This window comes from Vanacampus margaritifer, chromosome 20 (genome assembly GCF_051991255.1).
Source record: "Vanacampus margaritifer isolate UIUO_Vmar chromosome 20, RoL_Vmar_1.0, whole genome shotgun sequence".
NCBI lineage: Eukaryota > Metazoa > Chordata > Actinopteri > Syngnathiformes > Syngnathidae > Vanacampus > Vanacampus margaritifer.
The window spans coordinates 10,224,682-10,251,278 of NC_135451.1; the positions used below are offsets into that span (position 1 = coordinate 10,224,682).

The following is a 26,597-nucleotide window of genomic DNA, read 5'->3' on the forward strand; positions in this document are numbered from 1 at the left end:
CGGATTGGGAAATATCAGCAAGTGTGCGAGAGTGCACATCGCCGTATTTCTGACACTTTGCAGATGGAGGGATTATGAGTTAAGCGCGGGGAGTGGGTGGAAAGGTTGGTCCGTCATTACGGCACACAGACGGGCAGAAGCACACACACACATGAATTTATATAACCTTGCATGTGACTGCTCTAAATCTGATAAAACACAAATGTTAAGAGTGAGGCCACAGTTTTGTGAGTTTAGTTTAGTTTGGAGACTTCTCAGTTGCCCCTTTTACACTACTCACATAACATTGAAATATTGGGAGATATTTGGCTTCTGTTATGGCTCTAATGCAACAATATACGGAAGAGGATTAGGGCCAGTGAAGAGAAAAAAAAGGTTGGCAAGATCCTGACTATTGTCAGAATTATCACTTTAACCCCAGAATTCTGGGGTTAAAGTGAGAATTCTGACTTTAACGTGAGAACTCTGACTTTAACGTGAGAATTATCACTTTATTTTCAGAATTTTCACGTTTAACTCAGAATTTTGAGTCCGACTTTAATCTAAAAATTCCGACATTCTGATTTCCCCCCCCCAGAATTCATAGCTCTACGTCACAAAGAATTATCACTTTAAAGTCAGAATTATCACTTTAAAGTCAGAATTCTGGGGTTAAAGTGATAATCTCAGAATTCTTAGATTTAAATCAGAATTCTCATTTTAAAGTCTGAATTTTGGAATTAAAGTCAGAATTCTGAGAACAAAGTGATAATTCTCACTTTAAAAAGCAAATTCTGACTTTGTGACGTAGAGCTATGAATTGTGGGGGGAAGTCAGGAAGTCGGAATTCTGAGATTAAAGTCAGTCTCAGAATTCTGACTTTAAAGTGAGAATTCTCACTTTAAAGTCAGAATTTTTTGATTAAAGTCAGATTTAAGTCAGAATTCTCACTTTAAAGTCAGAATTTTGTGATTAAAGTCAGATTGAAGTCAGAATTCTCACTTTAAAGTCAGAATTGTGAGATTAAAGTCAGATTTAAGTCAGAATTCTCACTTTAAAGTCAGAATTTTCACTTTAAAGTCAGAATTGTGAGATTAAAGTCAAAATTCTGAGAATTCTGCCAATTCTTTTTTTCCCTCTTCACTGGCCCTAAACCTCTTCCGTAGTTACACATGTAAACATACAATTATGAAACATATTTTGGTTGAATACTCACACATGAGCAGCACAAGCAAACAATAGCCAGAGATTCTAAGATGCCGGCCGTGCCGACTATCCAGGTAAGGCGAAGGAAAAGGATGACCCCCAGAATGTTCTGGAGGCAGGGGAGATAGACGCCCATGAAGGTTCCCATTTGTGGGCTCTAAAGAAAGTTGAAACTGGTTGTTAGAGGAGAATATTCATTTATTGCCCTTGAAAGATTGTCATTAGAAAATCTCAGTGAAAAAAACTAAAAGTAAAAAACACACACTGGCTTATGCTGACTCATTAATAAACTCAAGATAGACTTTTTACAGACTATGATCTCTTGTCTCATGACCTAAACAACAGGGTCACATGCATACCCCCCGGATCGATACAGTAAACCAGATAAGTTTACTGGTTATAGATCGTGTTACGTTCTGCAAGTCTTAAAATACGCAATATAATTACCTCGACCACCAGTAGATTCAAACATGCACATAAAAAAAGACGGCGGTACTTTCATTCACTTTGACAGCTTTCTTTTTGGAGCCCTCGTCGTCATCGGCCTCCTCGTGTTCCTGGGCTCCCTGGGTGAGATTTGTGTAGTTTGCAAGTTTATTGAGAAGCGATGACACCATGGGGTTGCTGTCCATCTCCTCCTGCAATAATAAAGGAAGGATTTTACATGCAAAATAATAATAATAATAATAATAATATAAGTTTTTTTTTTTAATGAAAACTAAGAATCCAACTAAATGTATCCAAAAGACGTAGACAGGAACTTGCTCAGACACATCGAATGTAGGGCTGGGCAATTAATCGAATTAATTCGATTAATCGTCATCAGGAAACCGAATTTTGTCTTTTGGATTATTAAAAGCTGTTGTTCTTATGTTCTGTTACATCCAGATGTTATTGTGAGTTGTAATTTTGCCAACTAGCATGAATGTTCAGTTTATGTTAAAACTGATTTAGAATCATTATACATATTGTTGTCTGAACATTTTGTACATGAATTATTTTCTAATAAATGAAACCTTTAAATAAACGTTTGTTGGGTTTATTAGATTAAAATCGCAATCGTCCCGAATGACTGAAAATATCGAGATTTTATTTTTGGGCCATATCGCCCAGCCCTAATTGAATGTTAAAAAAAAATCCAAAACCTTTTGGTAAACAGCAGCATGACCTGATCGGGCTTACGTAGAGTTTATGAAGTGAAGGTTATGCCTTCTAATTAAGTCAATACAAAGTCCAGTGATCACGAACAGCAAGGTTAGCCAAATGGCAGCACAAAGTACCTGGAGCTGGCTAAACATTTTAAGGTAAATAAGCTCATTATTATTTAGCTTGACTAAAAAAAAATATATGTAAATGGTAAGTGGACTGCTTTTTAAACCACCACTACATACAGTAATAGCAACATTTTTCCCCCTTAAAGCGCTTACCTCAAAAAGTGCCATGTTAGTGCCATCGTAACTGTTGCTCTTGTCATTGTCTGTGTTGTTGATGAAGGGACTGTTTTCTTTTGGGACACCATCCCCTGTGGAAACACAAAACAGTTTTTGTCTTAAGGGGCTCTATAGAGTTGTGTGTGTCATCATCCGCACAAACACTTATTCTTTAGCCGTTACACAAACCAAAGTATTTTTTCTTTATTTGTTCAAACTTTCAGGAACTGAGAAAGCAAGACTCTTGGAGATTCTAATGACTTCAAACGAAGGTGACTGAGGTCAGATCATGTGGTATGTTCAGTGCTCTGCTGGGAGCAATAAAGTTTAGACGATTTTGAATATATTTCCAAGCCAAAGCAGGAAGTGATTTTTAATATCACGAAGACAAAATTGTGGTCGAAAGAGACTTTTTTTTCTTTCTTTCTACCAGTTGCATATATTTTAGGGCTGCTTGATTATGAGGAAAATGTTAATCATGATTATTTTTGGTAATTATTGGAATCACGATTAGGATGATCATTTCATTTTTTTTGTCCAAAACAAGAAGATGTTTAAACGCAAGAAATATTAAGAAAATATACAATTCTTTGAAACATAATAACTTATGCAAGTTCCCTTTGAACGAAACAAAATTCATTAAATTAGTTATTTTTAAATTTAAAATATTTTCTTTTTTTGACGATTATGCTGATTTTGTAATTGTGGAGTGTCATAATTGAAATTGTAATTGAATTTCGATTAATTGCACAGCCCTAATATATACATATATATATATATATATATATATATATATATTTTTTTTTATATATATTTATTTATTTATTTTATTATTTATTTATTTTTTTTGTACTATATAAATGCTCAAGTATCAGACGGGCTGTTCTGAAAAGAGAATATCCGATGGCTGCCATAATATGAGATGATGAGCAACCATTGGGAAAAAAGTCAAATGAGTCATGTGGCTGTAACCACAAAGATGAAATACAAAATGCAGTATATTGGAGAGGATGATGGGAACGGAAACAATTAGGCACATAAAAGGTTACCCATTCGATCATTTATAAACTAACCGCTAACATCTTAAATGGTTGAGCTTTGAAACCGCACGTGGTTTTTGCTGGATTCGTTTTTACTTTGCATACGATAAAACATACGAACAGAAAGATATTCAATATTATATATTACTATAATATTCAATTATACAATTGTATTTGAATATATTTGCATGAAAACTACCACTTGGTACGTATTGTGTAGTATAATAAGATACAATTGTGGCATAAAAATAGTACAACAAATGAAGTATTGGGCATCATGGCGGGATAGTTGTTAGCACATCTGTCTCAAAAAATGATGAGCCGCCTACAGAAGTCGGTCTGGAGTGCAGGGATTTGAAGGGTATCTTACTGTTTGATTCAGATGCACGGTGAATAAGAGGCTTGCACCATGGCTTAGTCTGGTGTAATCACAGGGAAAGTCACTATGTCCTTGCACTCGGTCGGCAACCGTTTACAACAGTGGTCAATGCCATTAGATTGTACAATACAATATTTTTAAATCAATAACATGTAGCTCTCATATGATGAAGTCGCACATTCGTAATGTGGTGCAGACCTATCCTTTAACATTGGTTACATTCTACTCCTATTTCTGCTTAGCATACCCAAAAATATCGACATGGCTCCTCCACCTCCCTGTCAATAACTATTCCAATGACCTTGAGTTGCACTTGCAACTGTAACAGGAGCTAAGCAAAAAGGGCCGGCATCAACAAATGCTGTCAGTGGAGGCCGAGTATCATCGTTAATGCGATGCAACGGGGAAAATAAACAAATAAGCAGGGTATGAACCCTCTTGTGAATTTTGTAGTCACATCCTTCTAAATCAATCAATCAATTTCAAAACTACCAAAACTCAAATACTAAAAACTAGCTAGCTCCAACCTGGGTACCTAGTTTGCCTTGCAATTGACCAAACTTACAGTATTTTAATGTTTGACATATCAATCTAAATATGGCGAGGCACTTAAAATAAAAACTTTTTTTTTCCCGGGAAAAAAAAAAATAATAATAAAAAATAAAATAATATATATATATATATATTTTAAAAATTAAAAAAAAATTAAATAAAATAAAAACTATGACACAGACCACCCTCTCGAAAGCGAGCTTCACGCGTCACTCACGTTTATACCGGAAGGGATTGAGGTGCTCATTCTATGACTTGACTGAAAAGTTAAGGTGGTCAACGTCCTCAGAGCCACAGCCACACACATCAATTATTATTATTATTATTAACAGTACTGACCAGTCAATCGTATTTTTCATGTTTCATCTATTATCTGTTTCTATGCAGCTCCATCAAAATTGTTATTGACGTAAAACCGGTCCACAAAAAATGTTAATGTGTTAAATGCGTAACCAATATGGAAACCAAAGAGTTTTCTTATGGATGTTATATTGTGAAAATCAGAGCCACTGCACAAACATTGGCCCCAGCGCTACCTGCACCAAAGTCAGCCGAGTCAACCGCAACATCAGCGACTTGGCAGACACAATGTTTCGGTAGCCGTCTGAGTTGTTTTTGCCGCTGACATCAGATGTCAAATATTCGGCGGCGATTACTAGTGAGCCCAACCCAGAAGCAACCATGTAAGACCGAACCATGATATTACCTCCATTTTCATAGATCAGCTTGTATATTTTGGTCTTATAAGCAGATACTTCCTATTTGCAAACTTTAGCCTGCCCATGACTTTCGGTTAATTTTTCCCCCAGATTTTTTTTTTTAGGATCGTCTCTGTACTATTTGGCAAACTACAGCCAACCAAGGTCTTTCTTTTAACTCACTTTTTCTCCCATTTGTTTACACAGTTTAAGCAGTGTTGGCAATTTTAAGAATATAGTGTATTTTGATGAATGGTAGTAATGATAGTAGTGGTAGTCAATCAAGAGATTTATTCTTTAGACTAGCACATATGAGAATAGAAACAGGTTGTTTTTGATGATTGTCAGTAAGCTGCCAAATTGGGGGACCGTTGAAGATTTGGAACTAGCCGACCACAGTCTTTAAAATAATAACCTTAGTAGTGTAACCTCTGGACGTATACAATCTGGTGTTTTACGGAATAATTGAGAAGTCTGATGTAAGACAGATTGTTACATCACGGAATGTAATGTCCAGTACCCGATAGCTATAACTTTTTTCTTCAGTTTTGTGTTAATGATGACATTACTGATTAAAAAAAAGAAAGAAAAAAAAGGCATTTAATATCTTAGGCTAGGGACAGAATCCATTAGCTCAGTGCTTACTGATTGGTACAGGTTCGTCATCAGGTAGCGGGAACATTGAAGATCCACTAATAATAGTTAGGTCAGCTTCTCTGGTCGCTGCGGTAATAAATGACCAGGCATCCTATTTATATCGGTTAAGCCGTGCACTGTGACGATGCCTAAGCTGCCTAACGTTGACGGAGTTAGCTCGTGGCGCACCCGACAAACATAAGAAGGGAGTGACGATATAGCCGGCGTAATGGAGACGTTAACACTCCTAGATGATGTCAAGAATCAAAACTCACACCCATCAACATTCCTTTCGACTCAACCTTAGGATCATAAACATGTATCAGAATAAATAAAAAAAACTAGCATAGAGGATTCATGGATTCAAATCAATGACAAATGTGTGTTTTTCATCCTTTTAAAGAACAAACTAGCATAACTCTTAATATTAAACACATTTTGGTGTAGACAATCATTTCAACTTTTGATGCACAGTCAAGTTTTAAATGACCTGACAAATTACTCCAAGATGAAAAGAAACAGGGAACACATACACAATTCAGCTCAAATATAATAAATAAACACAAAATCCAGGATCATTGAAAAAATGATTCAACTCACCCCTCCGACGAGAGCCTCCCCCCCTTTGCTCCATTTTGAGGAGCAGGGCTTAAAAAGGTTCACGAGGAGGGGTCCCCAGGGAACTCCACTGATAGGGCTTCAAAGTATAGCGATATTGTTTGTGAAGTGCAGAAGTCAGGAATGCTGCCTGCGCTGTGTGGATAATGTGAGGATCAGCTATTTCTGTGACTGGGGATGTGCGTGTGTGTGAAAAGTGGCCTGTGATGACGATGTCAGCGACAGCCATGCTTCACAAAGCGCCCGTTACCCTCCCACCGAGACCGGCGTGCACGCGCGCCCTCGCGCACGCCCGCGCGCACGCTTTCCCTCGATCACCCTGAGCTTCTGATCCCTTCTACTCACATTAACACTTGAGTTTGTGTGTGTGTGTGTGAACGCGCAAGACCGAGTGGGCGGAGCAAAGAAAGTGAGGAAAGCGGAAGGCTTTGGAAAAGCAAGAGTGTCGGGACAGGATGGACTGGATGGACCATGTATTAAACCTAGAGATAATTTCTTCTGAAATTCATCATTCCAATTTGTCTCAGTTGCCACAATTGATTACTCGGTTATTATGCCCATCTCTAATTTAAGTATTTAACAGTAAAACAAAACAGAAATACAAAACTGAAAGCTCCAAAGTTAAAGGATGAAGTCTAAAATTTAAAATCAAGCCGTTCTTTCAAAACGCAGATACTGACTAGTTTGGTTCATAATGGATCGTCCAGCATTCCATCTCATGGCAACCAGATAAAAATGTGACATTTAAACAGAAGTTGACTGTAACTAGCCAAATTGATGATGAGCAGATGAACTGTTAAACTTTGACTGTTAAAGAAAGACACGTCTGTATTATCATCTGCGTAATGACTCATACCCGCGATGGTTTTAATGTTGCTGCTGTGTATCCCCTCCACTTTAGAGCAGCAACAGCTATGTAACTAGGAAATGCCCTGTAAAAAAATAATTAAAAGAGAGGGCTCAGGAGAGTGTGCCTCAGAGCGGGTAGGAGATTGTAATTTGTGCACATCTCTGTCCGTTCTCCTCGCGAGTAAAAAAATAATCTAAGTCACTTGTCTTCCTTCCTTGTCTGTTGTTTATGAAATGTTCTGATTTGACTGAGCCTGACATGCATAATTGTCAATTTGCATGTAATAGTAATGGACGTTAAACATCTTAAAGAACACCAGAAAAAAGTTGCTAAATTTGTCGCTAGTCGCTTTTGACAAGAAAATAGTTGCCAAGAGGCTTTGGAGAGTCGCCAGATTTAATGAGAAAGTTGCCAAGTTGACAACACTGCAGTTAGCTAGCTTCTATTGTTATTTGTTATCAAAGCTAGTGTTTTGTTTTTTGTCGACGAGCATCTATGTGCATAAACAGATTAAAATAATACATATAAAAGTGTAGTGTCATCCAAGTATGTCTGCACTGCAAATTTTCTTGAATCATGCAGTGCAATATGAGCCTATTATGTACATTTTTTGCTAGGAACAGCCAAGACTACCTGTGACGACTCGAGGAAGTCGTCCCTCTGCTCTATGATCCTACCTTTGTTTTAGCTGCTCATTAATCTGTCTGTCTAAGAGCATGTGAAGTGGATTTAAATCACTTAACCAGATTAGGCTAATCCTGCACTTTTTATAAAACAGAAGCCACACCGGGGCTACAGCGCAGAGCAAGGCCTGGCTTTTAGCCACAGACTCCTTGAATGTGGACTTGTGCTTCCGTCTTCTGGCCACGGGCTACTGTTGACATTTAACATTTTCAATTTATATTTTTACTGTTTTTGAATTTACTTACAGGTATATAGATGCCATATAACTATGTGTAGTTAAATGAATAACACTGTGATAATGATTTTGTGAAATATGTTGGAACCTCTCACTCCCTGCCAGCTCTTGAGATAAGAATGTGTACAGTATGTTTTAAAAGTTGTCAAGTTCTCATGTCATTAGTCATTTGGTCGCAAAAACTGAAGGTCCAAGGTCAAACAAAGCCTGTCCACATCATTTCTCCGAGGCTGGTGGGGAGCTGAGATAATCGTATCAGTATCATCATTTCTGCTTATTAAAAACACTAATTCTTTGTCAAGTCTGAGAGGCGGAGAGAAACTTTTGTACTAGTATAAAGCAACTGTGTGTTTCCATATTCGACACACTGGAAGCTTAACATCACCTTTCGAATGTAAGCTTTTTTCCTGTGTCTTAAAGAGCTCTTAATAAAATCCTTGCAAGGGAAACTTTTTCATGAGATCTCAATTCTGATTTATTTGAACACGCAAAAGATTACACTTAATAAAGTAATCAAATAATGCCTTCACTACCTATCAGTCAGGTGAGTGCGTTACACCATGCTGGGGCACATTGGCTTGTTTTCAAGGTGAGACATTGAGCCATGACTAGCGGGGCCTTCTTGTGAACACATTGGAACGCATTGGAAAAGCATGCAATGTCATAGACAGTACATACTATTACATTTTATCATCAGCACGGATGTGATTTGACCAAAGTGAAATTATCTGAAAATTTAGCCGGGGGTCTGGGGGCCACATATCAACATATTGAAACCTGAAAAGTGCAAACATGATCATTATTACGTTATAATATTTTCGAAAAAAAAGGGGAAAACTGTCAAATTAATTTGAAAAGTTTACCACCTACCTCAAAATTCACGACTCTATCAGCAACTGGTACAGGTTGTTGGGGTTGGATCACGTCTCTCTATTACCGCTTCCGATTGTGATGTCAATAAGGGATGGAGGCCGTAAAGTTTTGGAGTTTTCGTTTGGGCACCGAAACTTCCAGCGATGGAATAATTTGTTGTTCTTGACTGGAGTTCTTTCACGTGTTTTTTTTTGCTCTTTGCGTGACTTTCAAGAGCTTTGAAACCTCTCCCACCATAGTCAATGGTATCATGGCACCAAATGCAAAGCGCTTTCCCGGCACGATCGATCTTCCGAATAAAGTCACTGAACAAATTCGTCACAGTCTTCTTTCCAACATTTGTAGATATATCCTTCTCTAACCAGTCCCATCGAACCTTGTTTTTTACGATCTTGTCAATTTCCTTAACTCGCGGAGCATCTTTGCGTTCGACGTCTTTCTTTAAACACCCGGCAAAAACGTGTGAGAAATGACTTCAGCCAATCGCAAGGTCCGTTTCATTTCAGTTACGGAAACACTAAAATGGAATGCTGTAGAGACGAAATCGGGAATTTTAAATTTTTATTTTTGGAGATAAAAAAAAAGCGGAATTCCGCGAATTAGCGGAAAAATCACATCCCTGCATCAGCTAAGGATAATTAACTCGCATTCATAAACTAAAATGTCCGCTGCCTCGCCAGCCTGTGTGACCACTCAACATCTGCTGAAGGTATCATTAGACGTGTCAAAGCTCGAGCTTTAAGAGGGTCTATCAAATCACTCAGTGAGAAGGATTTAATCGTATCAAGCCCCACTTGGTTCCATGTCAGATGGCTGCAATTTCAGTGTGTGTGAGTGCATATGCATGTGTTTGTACGTTCCGCTCAATGATATCCTCGGCCCTTAAACCCTAAGGCAAACAACATAGTTATGTAACACGTGCCACAGTGGACTGGGGACTCTTCAGGGTTTTTAGGTTCAGTCCATCTTAAATATGACTAAAATGGAAATGAATTGTTTTGTTTTTTTGCCAAGCAGTTCTAACACGTGATCAGAATTTTTTGTCTCGTAAGCAATCGAAAGGAAGAGATGAAATAAATGCGACTTTAAAAAGTCAGTAGACAGAGAATGAAAAGGAGAAATTAAACAGAGCACTAAAACGTGCGTGTGGGTCTTATCACGTAAACCACATTGACAAAAGGGAGCTGGTGGGGAGGAGATCTGTGAAGTGGAAACAGGAAGTAGCAGTTGGAAAGAGCTGAACCATATGACTTTTGGATTATCATTATTTTTTTTAATTCTGACAGGAAAATGTGTATGTGATATGTATGTATGCATACACTATGTATCATATTTTAATCCCCGATGAGGCTGAGAAAGTCTGAGGAATTTGGTCTTTCTAAGTGAGGAAATGTATTAGTTATACAACTACATACAACATCGTGAGTTGATGTCACGTCTCAGTACAGGCCACTGAAGTTCCTCCTCACCAAATGGGAGTTCTGCAATGTCTTGACTTCATTTCCGGAACAGAATTCCACACAACTAGAACAGAAAAGGGACTTCCCCAGTTGTTTAAAAAAAAATATATATATATATATATATATATATATATACAGTATATATATATATATAACATATAGCACAAATATGAAGAAAAACAGTATTAAACAGAACCAGATTTGGTCAGGAAATAAACAGGAAACTTACGGGCAGATGGGCCAATGGACAGAGGAACTGTGTTCTTGACTGAAACACAATATTTTTGGTTTCTATTGAACCAAACGAGGAACAGCAACGTTCAAAATTCAACTTGGTTCAAAAATTCACGCCTCCCTGGGTACAAATTACACATTACTTACAGTATTCGCACAATTTAACGTTAAATATCAACTTTTCCCCATTCATTTTAATACTTAAGTAATTTCCTGGGTTCAAACCCCACTTGGACCACATTTTAGTACTTAAGTACTTTCCATTTACTTCATAAGCGCATGCATTCAAATATTAGCGTTCAGATTTTCAGCATTCCCACATCATTTCAACAGAAATTCTATTATATATATTATATTTAATTTAGTGAAGAGCACAATTTTTCCTTGTTCGGTTTATTTGGAGCATGTTTATATTTAAAATTTGTACAATTGAATCTGATTTTCAAAAAAAGCAAAAAATGAAAAGGTTATTTTAGTTAGTTTTTTTTTTTTTTACAATAATAATTTTATAATGTCACTTTTTATACACATAAAATACTTTTTTTTCAATAAATATTGGAATTTTGCAATTAGTGCTGTCATTATCGAATATTTTTTTAGACTCGATTAATCTATCGATTATTCAATCGATTAACTCATTCACTGCCATAAATTCATTAACAAAAAAAGATTATACAAAATTAGGGACAAGAGGCGATTAAATTTTTTAATTGTAATTAATCGCATGACTTCAATAGTTAACTCAGGATTAATCACACATTTTATATCGGTTCTAAATGTACAATAAAAAATTCTAGGTTTTCATACTCTTGGTAACAAAAGTGGGAAAAAATGTTAAACTAATAGAAATAGTTGAAATGAATTTTTGACGTTTATAGTTAGTTGTCAATGTCAGTGAAGGAATAAAAATAAAGAAAAGATTAAAAATTCAGGGTGTCAGGCAATTCAAGTTTTTAATCGTAATTAATCGCATGACTTCACTAGTTAACTCGCGATTAATCACAAATTTCATATCTGTTCTAAATGTGCAATAAAAAAAATTCTAGGTTTTCATACTCTTGGTAACAAAAGTGGAAAAAAAATGTTAAACTAATAGAAATAGTTCAGATGAATTTTTGACGGTTATAGCCGTCAATGGCAGTGAATGAGTTAATCGCCTAATTGGATTCATTTAAATTTTGCAATAAAATGTGTTACAAAAGCATTTTCCCGCCCATTACTGTTTAATAACTGGTGATTGGTGTTTATTTCCTACTTCGTGTTCGTATAGTGTGTGTTTGCAAATGTCTTATTTTGATTAAACAAAAACGGTCTTCTTTTATGAAGGACTACAGAAATCAGTGAACAATTACTGTTGATATGATGAAAATCAGAGATTTTGGACCATTTTAAATGAAAAACAAAAAAGAGGCTCCAAACGAGTTGTCGATTAATTAATTAATTTTTTTACAATAATAATTTTATAATGTCACTTTTTATACACATAAAATACTTTTTTTTTTCAATAAATATTGGAATTTTGCAATTAGTGCTGTCATTATCGAATATTTTTTAGACTCGATTAACCTATCGATTATTCAATCGATTAATCGACTAATTGGATTCATTTAAATTTTGCAATAAAATGTGTTACAAAAGCATTTTCCCGCCCATTACTGTTTAATAACTGGCGATTGGTGTTTATTTCCTACTTCGTGTCCGTATAGTGTGTGTTTGCAAATGTCTTATTTTGATTAAACAAAAAAAAACAAAAAACTGTCTTCTTTTATGAAGGACTACAGAAATCAGTGAACAATAATTACTGTTGATATGATGAAAATCAGAGATTTTGGACCATTTTAAATGAAAAGAAAAAAAAAGATCCAAACCTGTTGTCGATTAATTAATTAATTTTTTTACAATAATAATTTTATAATGGCACTTTTTATACACATAAAATACTTTTTTTTTCAATAAATATTGGAATTTTGCAATTAGTGCTGTCATTATCGAATATTTTTTTAGACTCGATTAATCTATCGATTATTCAATCGATTAATCGACTAATTGGATTCATTTAAATTTTGCAATAAAATGTGTTACAAAAGCATTTTCCCGCCTATTACTGTTTAATAACTGGCGATTGGTGTTTATTTCCTACTTCGTGTTCGTATAGTGTGTGTTTGCAAACGTCTTATTTTGATTAAACAAAAACAAATAAAAAACGGTCTTCTTTTATGAAGGACTACAGAAATCAGTGAACAATAATTACTGTTGATATGATGAAAATCAGAGATTTTGGACCATTTTAAATTAGAAAAAAAGGCTCCAAACGAGTTGTCGATGTATTTGATCATCAATTCCTCGATTCGTTTTGACAGCTCTACATGAAATTGAGTTTACACCCCTGTTAGTGCGCACGGATAAATATCAAGTCAAAAATAAAAACTTTAGCTAGAAAGGAGAAACAAGACAAAGAGGGAAGAAGAAGTGCTCTCTGTATATACATCATGAGGGTGGTGTCTCACCTCCCCCTACTCAGCCAACGGGAAGCCAGCCAGCAGGATAATCGATAGCAGTAACTGCTATTTAACAACCATTCCACTCTCCACTAATACTCATGAGGCAACAACATGCTTTCAGACCCTCCCTTGGATCTCACTCAAATCTGATTTAACTAAATAAGAACCTATCACAAGACTTTTTCCCATATCTGTGATTCCACTGTCGGGGCCTTACTTTATACAACTTATTCAACAGTCGTGATTCTTCAAAACGCTTCACAACCAAATTAAGAGAGCAGCTCTACCCTGCATGGTCACAATAAACTACTTCCCTTTCCACCTTGGGAGTCTGTAAAAAATCTTTACCAGCATGAAACTGTAATTGTGGCACCACAGTAAATACTTAACACAGGCTTGTCTGATTTCCACAGCCAAACGTCGTGACGTGACTACAACTTGATACATTGTTGTCTTAAAAAAAAATAAAGTAAAGTGTCTGATTTGAGTGCGAGCTTTGCAAATTTTAAATGTGTATCTTTTGCCTCGACCCTGAAGGGTTGGAATGCGATTGTGTCACGTCTGAAACAAGAAATGATGCAAAAGGTTTTGATAACAAGTTGCTTGCATGCCCTGAGATTCCGGTGAGCAAGGAAGATAATCTTTATGCAGTAGTCTTTGGAAACTGTAAATCATGACAATAAGTAGGGAGGGAGTTAAAAAAAAGAAAGAAAAAGGACGGGTATAGATTGAGGCCATAGAACAACATGGATGTCTTGGTAGTAAGAATCAAATCAAGGAAATGACGGTGAAAAAAAATGAAACCTTTATCAACTCACACATAACGACTCCTTTTTTCCCTCCAGGGTAAATAATGTGGACAAAGGTTTAAACATGGCTATGACGTCGATTGGAAAATCACATCAAGATGCGTGACTGATTTCCCTTGACGTAATCACTCCCCATCATCCCGCCCAAAGATGCCCCCCCCCCAAAAAAAAAATCCGCCCTCACCTGTCGTGTCTTCGTTCTCTTTCAACTCATTGTTTTCGTTCCCGTCTTCCTCTTCAATCCTCTCTTTTGCCTTTCCCGAGCTGTCCTTTACAGGCACTACGGTGAAATTAGTTGGCATTTTACACCATGTGCTTCCTTCTCAACGTCTCCCCCGTTGCCGCCGCCTTATCTCCTTCTCCGCCTCTCGCCGTTTTTTGCTGGTCCGCTCCGGTCGATGGTCCCCGGCTGTTTTCACTTTTCACCCCAAAGGTTTTTTTCCCCCCGGATTCGCTCAGCTTTAGTGTGCGTACGTCTCCAAAACTTTTGTGTCCATTACTAGGAGACTGCTCTGTGCCGTGGAATCCGCAACCCCGTTATCCAAATAAGGAAGACCAGGATTGACCCGCCCCTATGGGGGGCAGTACCTAAACACACAGACAAACACGCACACAAGCAAAGAAAAACTCATACACACAAGCACACATGTGCTTCATGTGTGCGATTTTCTCCCCCCCTGTGCCTGAGGGCAGTGGCCAGCAATGTCAGCTTTTGTTCAAGGAGAGGAGGAAGTCCAGAGAGGGAGATTTCCTGGCACACATTGAGTATAACATTTCCTCATTTCCTATGCAGTGTTATTTGATTCCACACGCGTTTAAACAAGAGGGCAAGGCAAATCTGTAAAAAGCACGGTTCGTCACACATTGCACGTCGCCATACTTCGAAAACATTGGCTACCAATTGATGCATTCAGGCAGCATAGCCGTAACAGTAATGGGCTACTTGCCAAAATGCTTTTGTAACACATTTTATTGCGAAATTTAAATGAATCCAATTAGTCGATTAATCGATTGAATAATCGATAGATTAATCAATAGATTAATCGAGTCTAAAAAATATTCGATAATGACAGCACTAATTGCAAAATTCCAATATTTATTGAAAAAAAAAAAGTCTTTTATGTGTATAAAAAGTGACATTATAAAATTATTATTGTAAAAAAAATAATTAATTAATCGACAACTCGTTTGGAGCCTCTTTTTTTTTTTTCATTTAAAATGGTCCAAAATCTATGATTTTCATCATATCAACAGTAATTGTTCACTGGTTTCTGTAGTCCTTCATAAAAGAAGATCGTTTTTGTTTAATCAAAATAAGACATTTGCAAACACACACTATACGAACGCGAAGTAGGAAATAAACACCAATCACCAGTTATTAAACAGTAATGGGCGGGAAAATGCTTTTGTAACACATTTTATTGCAAAATTTAAATGAATCCAATTAGTCGATTAATCGACTGAATAATCGATAGATTAATCGAGTCTAAAAAAATATTCGATAGTGACAAAATTCCAATATTTATTGGAAAAAAAAGTATTTTATGTGTATAAAAAGTGACATTATAAAATTATTATTGTAAAAAAAATTAATTAATTAATCGACAACTCGTTTGGAGCCTCTTTTTTTTTTTCATTTAAAATGGTCCAAAATCTCTGATTTTCATCATATCAACAGTAATTGTTCACTGATTTCTGTAGTCCTTCATAAAAGAAGACCGTTTTTGTTTAATCAAAATAAGACATTTGCAAACACACACTATACGAACACGAAGTAGGAAATAAACACCAGTCACCAGTTATTAAACAGTAATGGGCGGGAAAATGCTTTTGTAACACATTTTATTGCAAAATGTAAATTAATCCAATTAGTCGATTAATCGATTGAATAATCGATAGCTTAATCGAGTCTAAAAAAATATTCGATAATGACAGCACTAATTGCAAAATTCCAATATTTATTGAAAAAAAAGTATTGTATGTGTATAAAAAGTGACATTATAAAATTATTATTGTAAAAAAAAACTAAAACTAAAACTAAAATAACCTTTTTATTTTTTGCTCTTTCTGAAAATCAGATTCAATTGTACAAATGTTAAATATAAACATGCTCCAAATAAACTGAACAAGGAAAAATTGTGCTTTTCACTAAATTAAATATAATATATATATAATATAATTTCTGAAATGATGTGGGAATGCTGAAAATCTACACTCAAGACGAGTGGTCACAAACTCTCATTATGAGGAGTTCATTTTATTGGGACTCAATTCCGTGCCAGCTGCACAAAAGTCAGCCATGACAACTGCTGCACTGCCAATGCCCCGCCCACAAACAACTCCCGTAATTACATCACTGAAATGAGATCATAAAGTCATCAGGTTGCAATATCCGTGGAACTGCCTGCAGTCCATCGACTTACTCATCGTCCTGCTCACAAAACACTATGTCCGCAAGACACAAAAGTATTTGTGAGGGTACGAGAAGCCATCTTGTCATTTGCTAAGTCAACTCACATGTTACGCATCACTCTACCATGCAGTTGTTTCTATAGCCCTCTAATGGCATCATTAGGCCCGCAGAACACAGAGTGTAGTGTGCGACGTTTTGCAACTAGTTTCCATGAGTGTCCACTCGCCCACAAAACTAGTTGCTGCAATTGGAAATGTAATCGGTCTGGCCGATTATCGGCGCCGCTATTGGGCATTTGGACGGCCAATATAAGGTAAATCTAAAACAATTTAAATCTCAGGGAGCTATTTATTTAAATTTTCAGTTAACTTCATAAGACATGCTACTGACCCTGGGAACCTTCTGAACCTAAGAAATGTGAACGTTTAAGATTTCAGGTATTTTTAAATTTGGGGGAAAAAATTGTTTACAGTTGAAAACTATAGAGAGCTATGGCATTTACTTGCTTAAGTTTCCAATTTACTTTTTAAGACGTACTAATAACCTTGGGAGCTCCCTGAACGTTTTGTTTCAAATTAAAAGGATGTCAATTGTCTACACTCTAAAAAACGTTGGGTCAAAAATAACCCAACTAAGGGTCAAAAATTGACCAATCTTCTACTTGGGTCGATTTGACCCAACTTTGAGTCAAGAAATGGGTCTTTTAGTGTAAAACAACTCATAAATATTGGTCAGATCCTTTATTTGGGTAAAAAAAAAAAATTGGGTCATTTTGTATAAAACAACACAGAAAGTTGGGTCAAATTGACCCAAGTAGAGGATCGGTCTATTTTTGATCCACTGTTTGGTTATATTTGACCCAACTGTTTTTTCAGTGTAAGAAGAAAGAAAAAAAATCTACATTTTGAAAAGTCTGAAAAATTGTTCAATAAACATGCTTTAATACATTACAATAGAGTCAAGATTGGCATTTGTATTAAAAAAAAAAAAAAGGTTGACACCAATATCCCCCCCTCCCTCCTTTTTTTCCCCACTGAAAATGATTATCAGCTTCAAATATCGGTTATCGGCCTCCTTGACTACTAATAATCGGCATCGGTATCGGCCCTGAAAAAAAAAAAACATATCGGTTGCGTGTGATTGGCTGGCAACCAGTTGAGGGTGTTTTCCGCCTATCGCCCATTGACGGCTGGGATATCATATGCCTGAATCTTACCATTAAGATTCAGTCCCTTTCCATAAGAAACCAAAGCTAAATATTGGGGGAGGGGAATGAAGGGGGGGGGGGCAGGGGGGGGGGGTCCCGTATTGTGATGTTAACAAAACAAACAAAAAACAGAAATCCTACCTAAGTGCAATCCCAATTCTTAACAAATAACTACCATCGTCTCTGAACTTCAACGTTACCCTGAAGAGCGCAGACCTCCACCAAGGCTTAAACTACCCGACATGTTTGTTCCAAGTCATGAAAAATGGCTTCCTCTTCCGCCTTCCTTCCTACTCAGTGTTACTCTTAAGTCCTGTAGGTGGCATTAAAACACATTACAAAGCGGGGCCCCAATTCCAGCAGATTGTGAAAAGGAATCCCTCAATATCCACTTTCATCTGGAACGACACATTTGTGTTTTCTTCCATCTCTAGACAGTATTTATTCATACGAGCAGTGATGCAACTGCGTTTGACTTAAGTGGCCAGACACTCAGACAACCTCTGGACAGTCAATACAGAAAGGCCCGGCCGGGGGCAACAAAATCTATATTTAGGAGTAAGGTTACAACATGTAGTGACGGTGTACTTTTGTGTATCAGCCAGTCGTCTTCCAAACTTGTGTCAGCGAACTTTTATCTTTTAAACAAATGCAAAGGTTAAACTGAATCTAATTACGGACGGATGTTATGTCAATAAAATCTCTGATACATGAAGGCCTAAATTCTATCTTTAAACTAATTTCCAATTCCCGGGGTATATATCGTCTGATTTCACAATGTTTATAGTATTCACACAATTTAACATTAAATATCAACTTTTTCCATCCTTTTCAATAGGACAGACATTGATTTTTTTTCTAAGTCCCACTTTCCACACCCACTTATATATACACAACTTATCATCATTACCACCAGTCTGTTACTGCTCAGTGGCGCATTTTGGTCGCAGGTTGGAATCCCGTCTCTGATTGTACTTTGCAAATATATCCATGACCATTAAGCTAAGTGCTATACATGTATACCAACTAGTTATCAAATCAAAATAATTTCACTGAAATGATTAAATGCTGATTAATCTTTTAAACGTTTAAAAAATTTGCTATTAGGGCTCTCAAAAAAAAAAAAAAAAGAGAGAGAGCAATGACGATGACATGTCAAATCGGTAAAATTTCCAAATGAACAATACTGAGCTCTCCAGGAAAAAAAAAAAAAAAGCTATTAGAGCTCTTGCCTTCCACCACAGTGTACCTGGGTTCAAACCCCCGCTTGGACCACATTTGAGTACTTTAGTAATTTTAATTCAAATCTTAGCATTCAGCTAATAGCTAATTCAGCTAATTCCTGCAGGAATTGCACTTTGACCAACACGGATTGTAGCATATCTTAACACTTATATTGTTTTTCACTCAAAACAAACATTGATTGAGGCTAAAATCAGGAGGAGACCCCCTTTTAAACAGAACCCGCAGTTGACTACAATCTCCCTGCCCCCCCCCCCCCCCCCACACACACACACACACAAAAGATTAGCAATATAGATGTTGAAGCAGGCGACCCTTTCCCGTGAATATCAAGCAAAGTGGATACGGCATCACAGTAGAGGTAAGTCCTCATACAATTCTGTTGACTATGTAAAAATACTTAAGCAAATATCTATATAAAGTTACAACTTTAAAACACAACTGAGGCCATTCTTACTCAAATTGGTGGACTCGCACTTTGACTTGAGCTTCTGTGTTCACACGCCATAACAGTTGAGCTCAGCTGCCACTATACTTTGTTGCCCTCTTGTGAACGCTCACGGGAATACTGCAACATGCAGCATCACCGTGACATAACATAGAAACATCATTCGTGGACTGTCAGGGTTTCCGAATCCCAGACTGGGAAAATGGTGACTGTAAAAAAAAAAAAAAATGTTCCATGACTGGTTAATTGCGGAAAGGGGATTTGTATACGAGCATAACAAGCCAAATAGACGCTTGCAGTCATCTGTTTGCGATACAACCAGTTTAGATATGGTGTTTACTTTTTTCTTTTTTCTTTTTACAATTTACACATTAACTCTTTGACTGCCAGACGTTTTCAGAAACGGGATGTCGCCAGTGCCAGCCGATTTAAGCATTTTGACTGATCTTTCAAGGTCCACAGAAAATGTTGTGTTTGGACTATGGAAACACACATACTACCAAATGAAAGATTGACTGAAAGTTTGTTTCTACCTTATTCCGTTTTTCAGTAATCAACAATAGAAAATGGTTAGTTTCACCGAAATGCTCTGTTTTGAAACAAAAAGCGGAGAAAAAGAGCTTTTTGTGAAACAATGTTATTTCATGCACTCTAGTGAATTCTACACTTCTTTTTGTCCATGAATGATGCACCTAAATAGTGCTTTACTTCTGTAAAACGCTTTCTCCAACAATGAAAAAGTGTTTTTGGTTGCAAAATACGTTTATTTCCATTCAACAGTGTAACAATTTGACAACAATTTCGCAAACTATTTACAAATGTGTGCAACTGTGGTACTATTTACAATTATGTGGATGTTTCAAATACAGTTTTTCTTTTTGTAACGCTCCCATGCGTGCAAGGAGACGCAGCAGGATTTGCACAACAGATTGCTTTCACTTGCAATGGCTCCTTTCTCGTGCAGACGTTACACTTTCTTGGCGGCCTTTTTTTCCGGGGAATAGCAAGTAGCAGACTGTACCCCCTCCTCCGATGAATATGCATTGGACTCGGGGCACTCTTCGTCGTCCGATTGAACGTCCGCCTGAGCGTGCTCGGTTGTGCTCCGCGTTTTCCGGTGTTAGCATCGCTAGCCGGTGAACCTTTATGACGTCGTCATAGCCGCCGCGTCAACGCTTGCAACTTCAGCGTCAACCTCGGAGTCACCATCATCATCATCGATGATGATCATCGTCGTCGTCAATGTGCTCTTTAGCGTTGGTCGATGCCTTTCGTCTTTGAAAAAAATTCCCAAGTGTGAGCTGCTTGCAACCGGTCGCCATTGTTCGCTTCTTCAGCCATCTAGCGCCGCCTCACGTCTTCTACTGCCGCGTCAACGCTTCCAACCTCGGAGTCACCATCATCATCATCGATGATGATCATCGTCGTCATCAATGTGCTCTTTAGCGTTGGTCGATGCTTTTCGTCTTTGAAAAAAACTGCTCGAGCGTGAGCTGCTTGCAACCGGTCGCCATGTTCTCTTCTCTTCCCTTCCCCAGCCATTGTCCCCTCAAGCTCCGCCTCACGTCTTCTACTGACGCCTACCCAATCTTGTCAAAAGAGAGTCATTGCTGCCATCTAGGGGCCAAAAATAGTCATTAGGCTAACTAGATCTGCTTGAAACTTTCACCACAGCTGGCCAAGGCTTTCCTCCACCCGTTTCCCCAAAAAATAAAAAATAAATAGGAGAACGTCTTATAACGTCCTTGGCGGCCCTCCGTAGGTTTTTACTAAACGTCATTTAACGTTTTTGGCAGTCAAAGAGTTAAAATGCAACATTTTTATATGAATAACAAATGAGCCACACCTATAGGAATGGCCATACAGTTGCATGGTACCATAATCATAATTGCCAGTGCGCCATGTTTGCTAATCTCGGGATAATGTTACTAGCCAGTGTTAAAAAAAAAAAACAGGGGCCGATTTGTGTATTTGCCAGTTCCAATTCTTTTCTGGCACACACCTGAGAGCTTGACTTTCACCTATGGCATTGGTAGCCTGACTTTTTACCACACGCATTTCAGCAGCTTGTGACAAGACTGGGACAAGGAGACTTACCCATAGTCTTGTCATTCAGACACAAGAAGAACATGATACGCGTTGCTGACATTTAACATTTTCAACTTATATTTTTACTGTTTTTGAATTTACTTATAAGTATATAGATGCCATATAACTATGTGTAGTTAAATGAATAACACTGTGATAATGTTTTTGTGAAATATATTGGAATCTCTCACTCCCTTCCAGCTCTTGAGATAAGAATGTGTATGTTTTAAAAGTGGTCAAGTTCTCATGTCATTAGTCATTTGGTCGTAAAAACTGAAGGTCCAAGGTCAAAGCCTGTCTACATCATTTCTCCGAGGCTGGTGGGGAGCTGAGATAATTGTATCAGTATCATCATGTCTGCTTATTAAGAACACTAATTCTTTGTCAAGTCTAAGGGCGGGAGTATTCTTTTTTTCAAGTATAAAGCAACTGTATGTTTTCATATTCGTTACACTGGAGGCTTAACATCACCTTCGAATGTAAACTATTCTCCTGTATCTTTAAGAGCTCTCAAATAAACTCCTTAAAGGAACTTTTTCATACAATCTCAATTCTGCAATTTATTTGAACATGCAAAAGATTACACTTAATAAAGTAATCAAATAATGCCTTCAGCGTTCGTACACATTTCTGATATTTCATAGCCACTGACGAAACAGCCTAGGAACTCTGACTGCCCTTTTTTTTTTTTTTTTTTTTTTTTGCGATTGCAGTTATTAATAATTTCTCTTCAACATGCAGCAAGCCTTAATCACCTTTGCGGTTATTACGGGAAAGTCCAGGATATTTATACAACGTTTTATATGCAGTCTCTTCTGGCTTGATAGCGCTATATTAAAATAGTTGATCCAGAATTAGTACTGTTTGTGACAAAATTGTGAGACCAATTCAGTCTTTTTGTCACACTGACCACATAAATCAGATTTCCCAACTGAACTTTGCATTAAAAAGCGACTGGAACATACATGCCGTGCAGAAAAGGGAAGCCGCACGAGAGCAGGAGCGGATCAAATGGATGCCTGGGCCCAGTTGGTGTGCTGACTGCTGGGCTCCAAATAAAGCAGAGGTCAGCGCGTGACACCAAAAGGTGCATGCCGTTTTAAATAGGAGTCCGCACACATGCATGCAAACATAATATGCAGCTTGACTCGCGTACAGTTACATAACTTGCATATCCCAACATAACTAGCGTGATCATATAACACAACCGCTTGTCTATGACGGGACTCATGTCTCTTGGATTAATTATTCTCACGCCAATATCTTTGATGTCTCTGAATCTCAAAGGGGATGGTCTGCATGCAGAACACTTAATGCTCATTTGAGACAATGATGGACATGAACGGTCAGCAATCCAGAGTGGCCATGAACTTCATTTAGCTAATCAAAACTCAATGAGTCAATGGATATAAATGTGGCAACTACACTAACATAAGTACATGTCATACAGCCGGTTACAGTGATGTTAGAAGTAACAACGTACACTCTAAAAAAACAGCTGGGTCAAAAGTAACCCAATTATGGATAAAAATGGACCGATTCACTTTATGGGTCAATTTGACCCAACTTTCTGGGTTATTTTATACAAAATGACCCAATTTTTTGACCCATGGAAAGGATCTGACCAATGTGTATTTGGTGTTTTACACTAAAAGACCCATTTATTGACTCAAAGTTGTGTCAAATAGACCCAAGGAAAAGATAAGTCCATTTTTTATCCAAAGTTGGGTTATTTTTTTACCCAACTGTTTTTTGTTTTGTTTGTTTTTTGAGTGTATTGAGTTTCAATCGTACACTCTAAAAACAGTTGGGTCAAAAATAACCCAATTATGGATAAAAAAATGGACCGATCCACTTTATGGGACAATTTGACCCAACTTTCTGGGTTATTTTATACAAAATGACCCAATTTTTTTTTTACCCAAGGAAAGGTTTTGACCAATATTTATGAGTTGTTTGTGTTTACACTAACCCATTTTTTTACTCAAAGTTGGGTCAAATAGACCCAAGTAGACTATTGCTCCATTTTTGACCCACAGTTGGCAAATTTTTGACCAAACTGTTCTTTAGTGTGTATTGAGCTTCAATCGTACACTCTAAAAACAGTTGGGCCAAAAATAATCCAATTATGGATCAGAAATGGACCGATCCACTTTATGGGTCAATTTGACCCAACTTTCTAGGTTGTTTTATACAAAATGACCCAATTTTTTGACCCATGGAAAGGATCTGACCAATGTTTATGAGGTGTTTTACACTAAAAGACCCATTTATTGACTTAAAGTTGTGTCAAATAGACCCAAGGAGAGGATTAGTCATTTTTTTACCCACAGTTGGGTTTTTTTTTATCCAACTGTTTTTTTGTTTTTTTAGAGTGTATTGAGCTTCAATCGTACACTCTAAAAACAGTTGGATCAAAAATAACCCAATTATGGATCAAAAATGGACCGATCCACTTTGTGGGTCAATCTGACCCAACTTTCTGGGTTGTTTTATACACAATGACCCCATTTTTTTTACCCAAGTAAAGGTTCTGATGAATATTTCTGAGTTATTTTATGCTGAAAGACCCACTTCTTGACTCAAAGTTGGGTCAAATCAAACCAAGTAGAGGATCGGTCCATTTTTTACCCATAGTTGGGTTATTGACCCAACTGTTTTTAGAGTGTACGATTGAAGCTCAATACACTCTAAAAAAGTTGGGTCAAAAATAACCAACTATGGGTGCATAGTTGGATTATTTTTTAATCAACTGTTTTTAGAGTGTACGATTGAAGCTCAATACACTCTAAAAAACAGTTGGGTCAAAAATAACCCAACTATGGATGCAACAGGAAATGTACACACGTTCAACTACCTGTTCTGTCACAGGCTACGCTCTAGATTTAAAAAAGACAGTTGTCTTTCAATGTCTGTTAAGTAAAAGTAATATGTGATTTAATATCAAAATATATTCATTTTTAATAATGCCACTTTTAAGTGACAATATCAACTCATTAAAAAGACAGACTAAGGAACAGGAGAAATCAGTTCTGGATCATCTAAACACCTTCAAAATGATAATCACTTGAATAGCTTCTATTCTTGAGTCAACAGTATGCGCGCTTACATCAATCGCTACCATTTCCCCCAAACCGCTGCATCCTATTAACAACACTTGTTAGTCAATCTCTCCACAGAGGCGTTCTTTTGCAATCCTCATCATACGTCAAAAAGATTTTCCACTCTTCATTAGTGGCCAGCATTTATTGTCAAGTCTCTGTGGCCCTCAGAAGCCCTGGCACAACACCTCGCATGACTGCACTGTTTAGTAGCGTGAAAGTGAGATTGTGCAGATCATCCATTCTCTGAATCAGAAGAGTGAACACTCATCAGTGGCATTTGGTATTTGTGAGAGTTCTCTGTAAAATATGTATCCCAAAGTAAGTACTTTTTACAAAAAAAAACGGTTGCAACCCAATTTAGTAACCCTAATTTCAAAATTGCAGTTAATGCCTCAGTGATCGTGAATAAATGCACACATTGTGGTGCGCTCATAAATAAACTAGCACATTATAAACCTTCATTCAACCTGTTGCTGTGGATAGAAGCACCTTGTATGCATGCAGACTGAGGAAACTATGAAACATCACAACCACACCCTTGAATTAAAACTAAGAGCTTGAAAAAGTGCAAACCCTTACTACATACTTTTGGGTCATTTTGACTAAATAGTGGTGGGAATGAAGAAACAGTGAAATTATACTTGGCATAAATTTGTATACTTTTCATGGGACCGTACTAGTAGAGAGAATCATCTGTGTTCCATAAATTCTTGCAGAAACATGCACCTGGTCTTTGAGGGATTATGGTCTAATACCGAAAAAAGTGAAAGAGTAAAACTCCACAGTGTCATATTTTCAAAAATGATCTCCTATTTTAGTCCCATATCGTCACCATCAACTCCACCATCACCCTAACGACCTAACCCCAAAAATAAGGAACAGAATCGGGTGCTTTGACACGGGACCGAGATCTACCCCTTTCTAAGAAACACAGATTCAAGATTAATCATCCATTTCTTCGTTTTAGGCTAATACTGTAGCAATAGTGAGGCGGCGCAGTAGCGCACTTCCCAGCATACTTTGCAGCGCTCCTGAGTCCACTTCTTGCCTTTGTTGTGAGTATTTCTCTGATGTCATTGATGATGATAATCAAAAGGGAAAAAGGGACATCTCAGAACGCTGTCTCAAGTCAGATGTCAGTGTGTGGGATGATGATGGCTTGAGATAGCTCGAAATTTGAATTTATAATTTGATTGACACCATTATTATGAGCATACTCTTGTTAAATTAACAGTATTTAAGTGCATTTAATTTATTGTTCTTTTTTTATTTTACAACCACGTATATATATATATATAGATAGATATATATGGCTAAAACGAATGCTAGCACAACTTTGAATTTTTATTAGCTCGTTTTTCGAAGTTTCCTTAGACAAAGTTACCTCAACGCCAACACTTTACCATAAATATATTCATCATTTTGTCTCTCAGCTCCAAAATAATTGAACTCTATTGAAACTCCGGCGTCATGACACTTTGCATCCAGCAATACGAAGATAAACCGAGTGAAAAGCACACAGGCTAATCCTAGAGTGGTTACAAGAGATAAGAAGTGGGACACTGTAGTAACGGCCCGGCTGACTCACCGTATTTGTTCGGCTCCCTGTTGTACTCCAGAATGGGCACCACGGCGTTGGGGTCCTGCGTTTCGAACTCCGGGTCCTCCTCCAACTCTGGTTCCTCCTCCCGGCCATCGTCGCCGGTGAGCCGCCTCGCTTGGGCTCCAACCAAGCCCGAGTGCTCGGCGCCACCTCCTCCCCCGTCAACCGGGACGACCACGAACCTGTCGCCCATGTTGGTTCCACTTTTTTGTCGCCTTGTTTTGGACCCGAAATGGAGGGGATAAAGTCAGCGACCAACGCGCGTGGTAACAACAGTGAACATTAGCAGACCCACGCTCAGCACCAGT

At 37.4% G+C, this 26,597-nt stretch overlaps 1 protein-coding gene across 6 annotated transcripts in view; it reads right to left on the reverse strand.

Moving 5' to 3' along the window:
- Positions 1 to 26,597, reverse strand: part of slc12a7b (solute carrier family 12 member 7b) — a 47,065-nt gene extending 20,468 nt beyond the window's left edge. For 2 of the 6 annotated variants that reach the window (XM_077554915.1, XM_077554912.1), the window contains exons 1-4: positions 26,275 to 26,597; positions 2,613 to 2,707; positions 1,692 to 1,823; positions 1,196 to 1,342 (exon numbers count right to left, since the gene is read on the reverse strand). In XM_077554915.1, coding sequence (XP_077411041.1) covers positions 1,196 to 1,342; positions 1,692 to 1,823; positions 2,613 to 2,707; positions 26,275 to 26,482 — 582 coding nt within the window. In that variant the 5' untranslated portion in view covers positions 26,483 to 26,597. Of the gene's footprint in view, positions 1 to 1,195; positions 1,343 to 1,691; positions 1,824 to 2,612; positions 2,708 to 6,520; positions 6,759 to 14,368; positions 14,701 to 26,274 lie in introns of those variants that run through there. The other 4 variants (XM_077554914.1, XM_077554911.1, XM_077554913.1 and 1 more) reach the window with 3 other exon arrangements.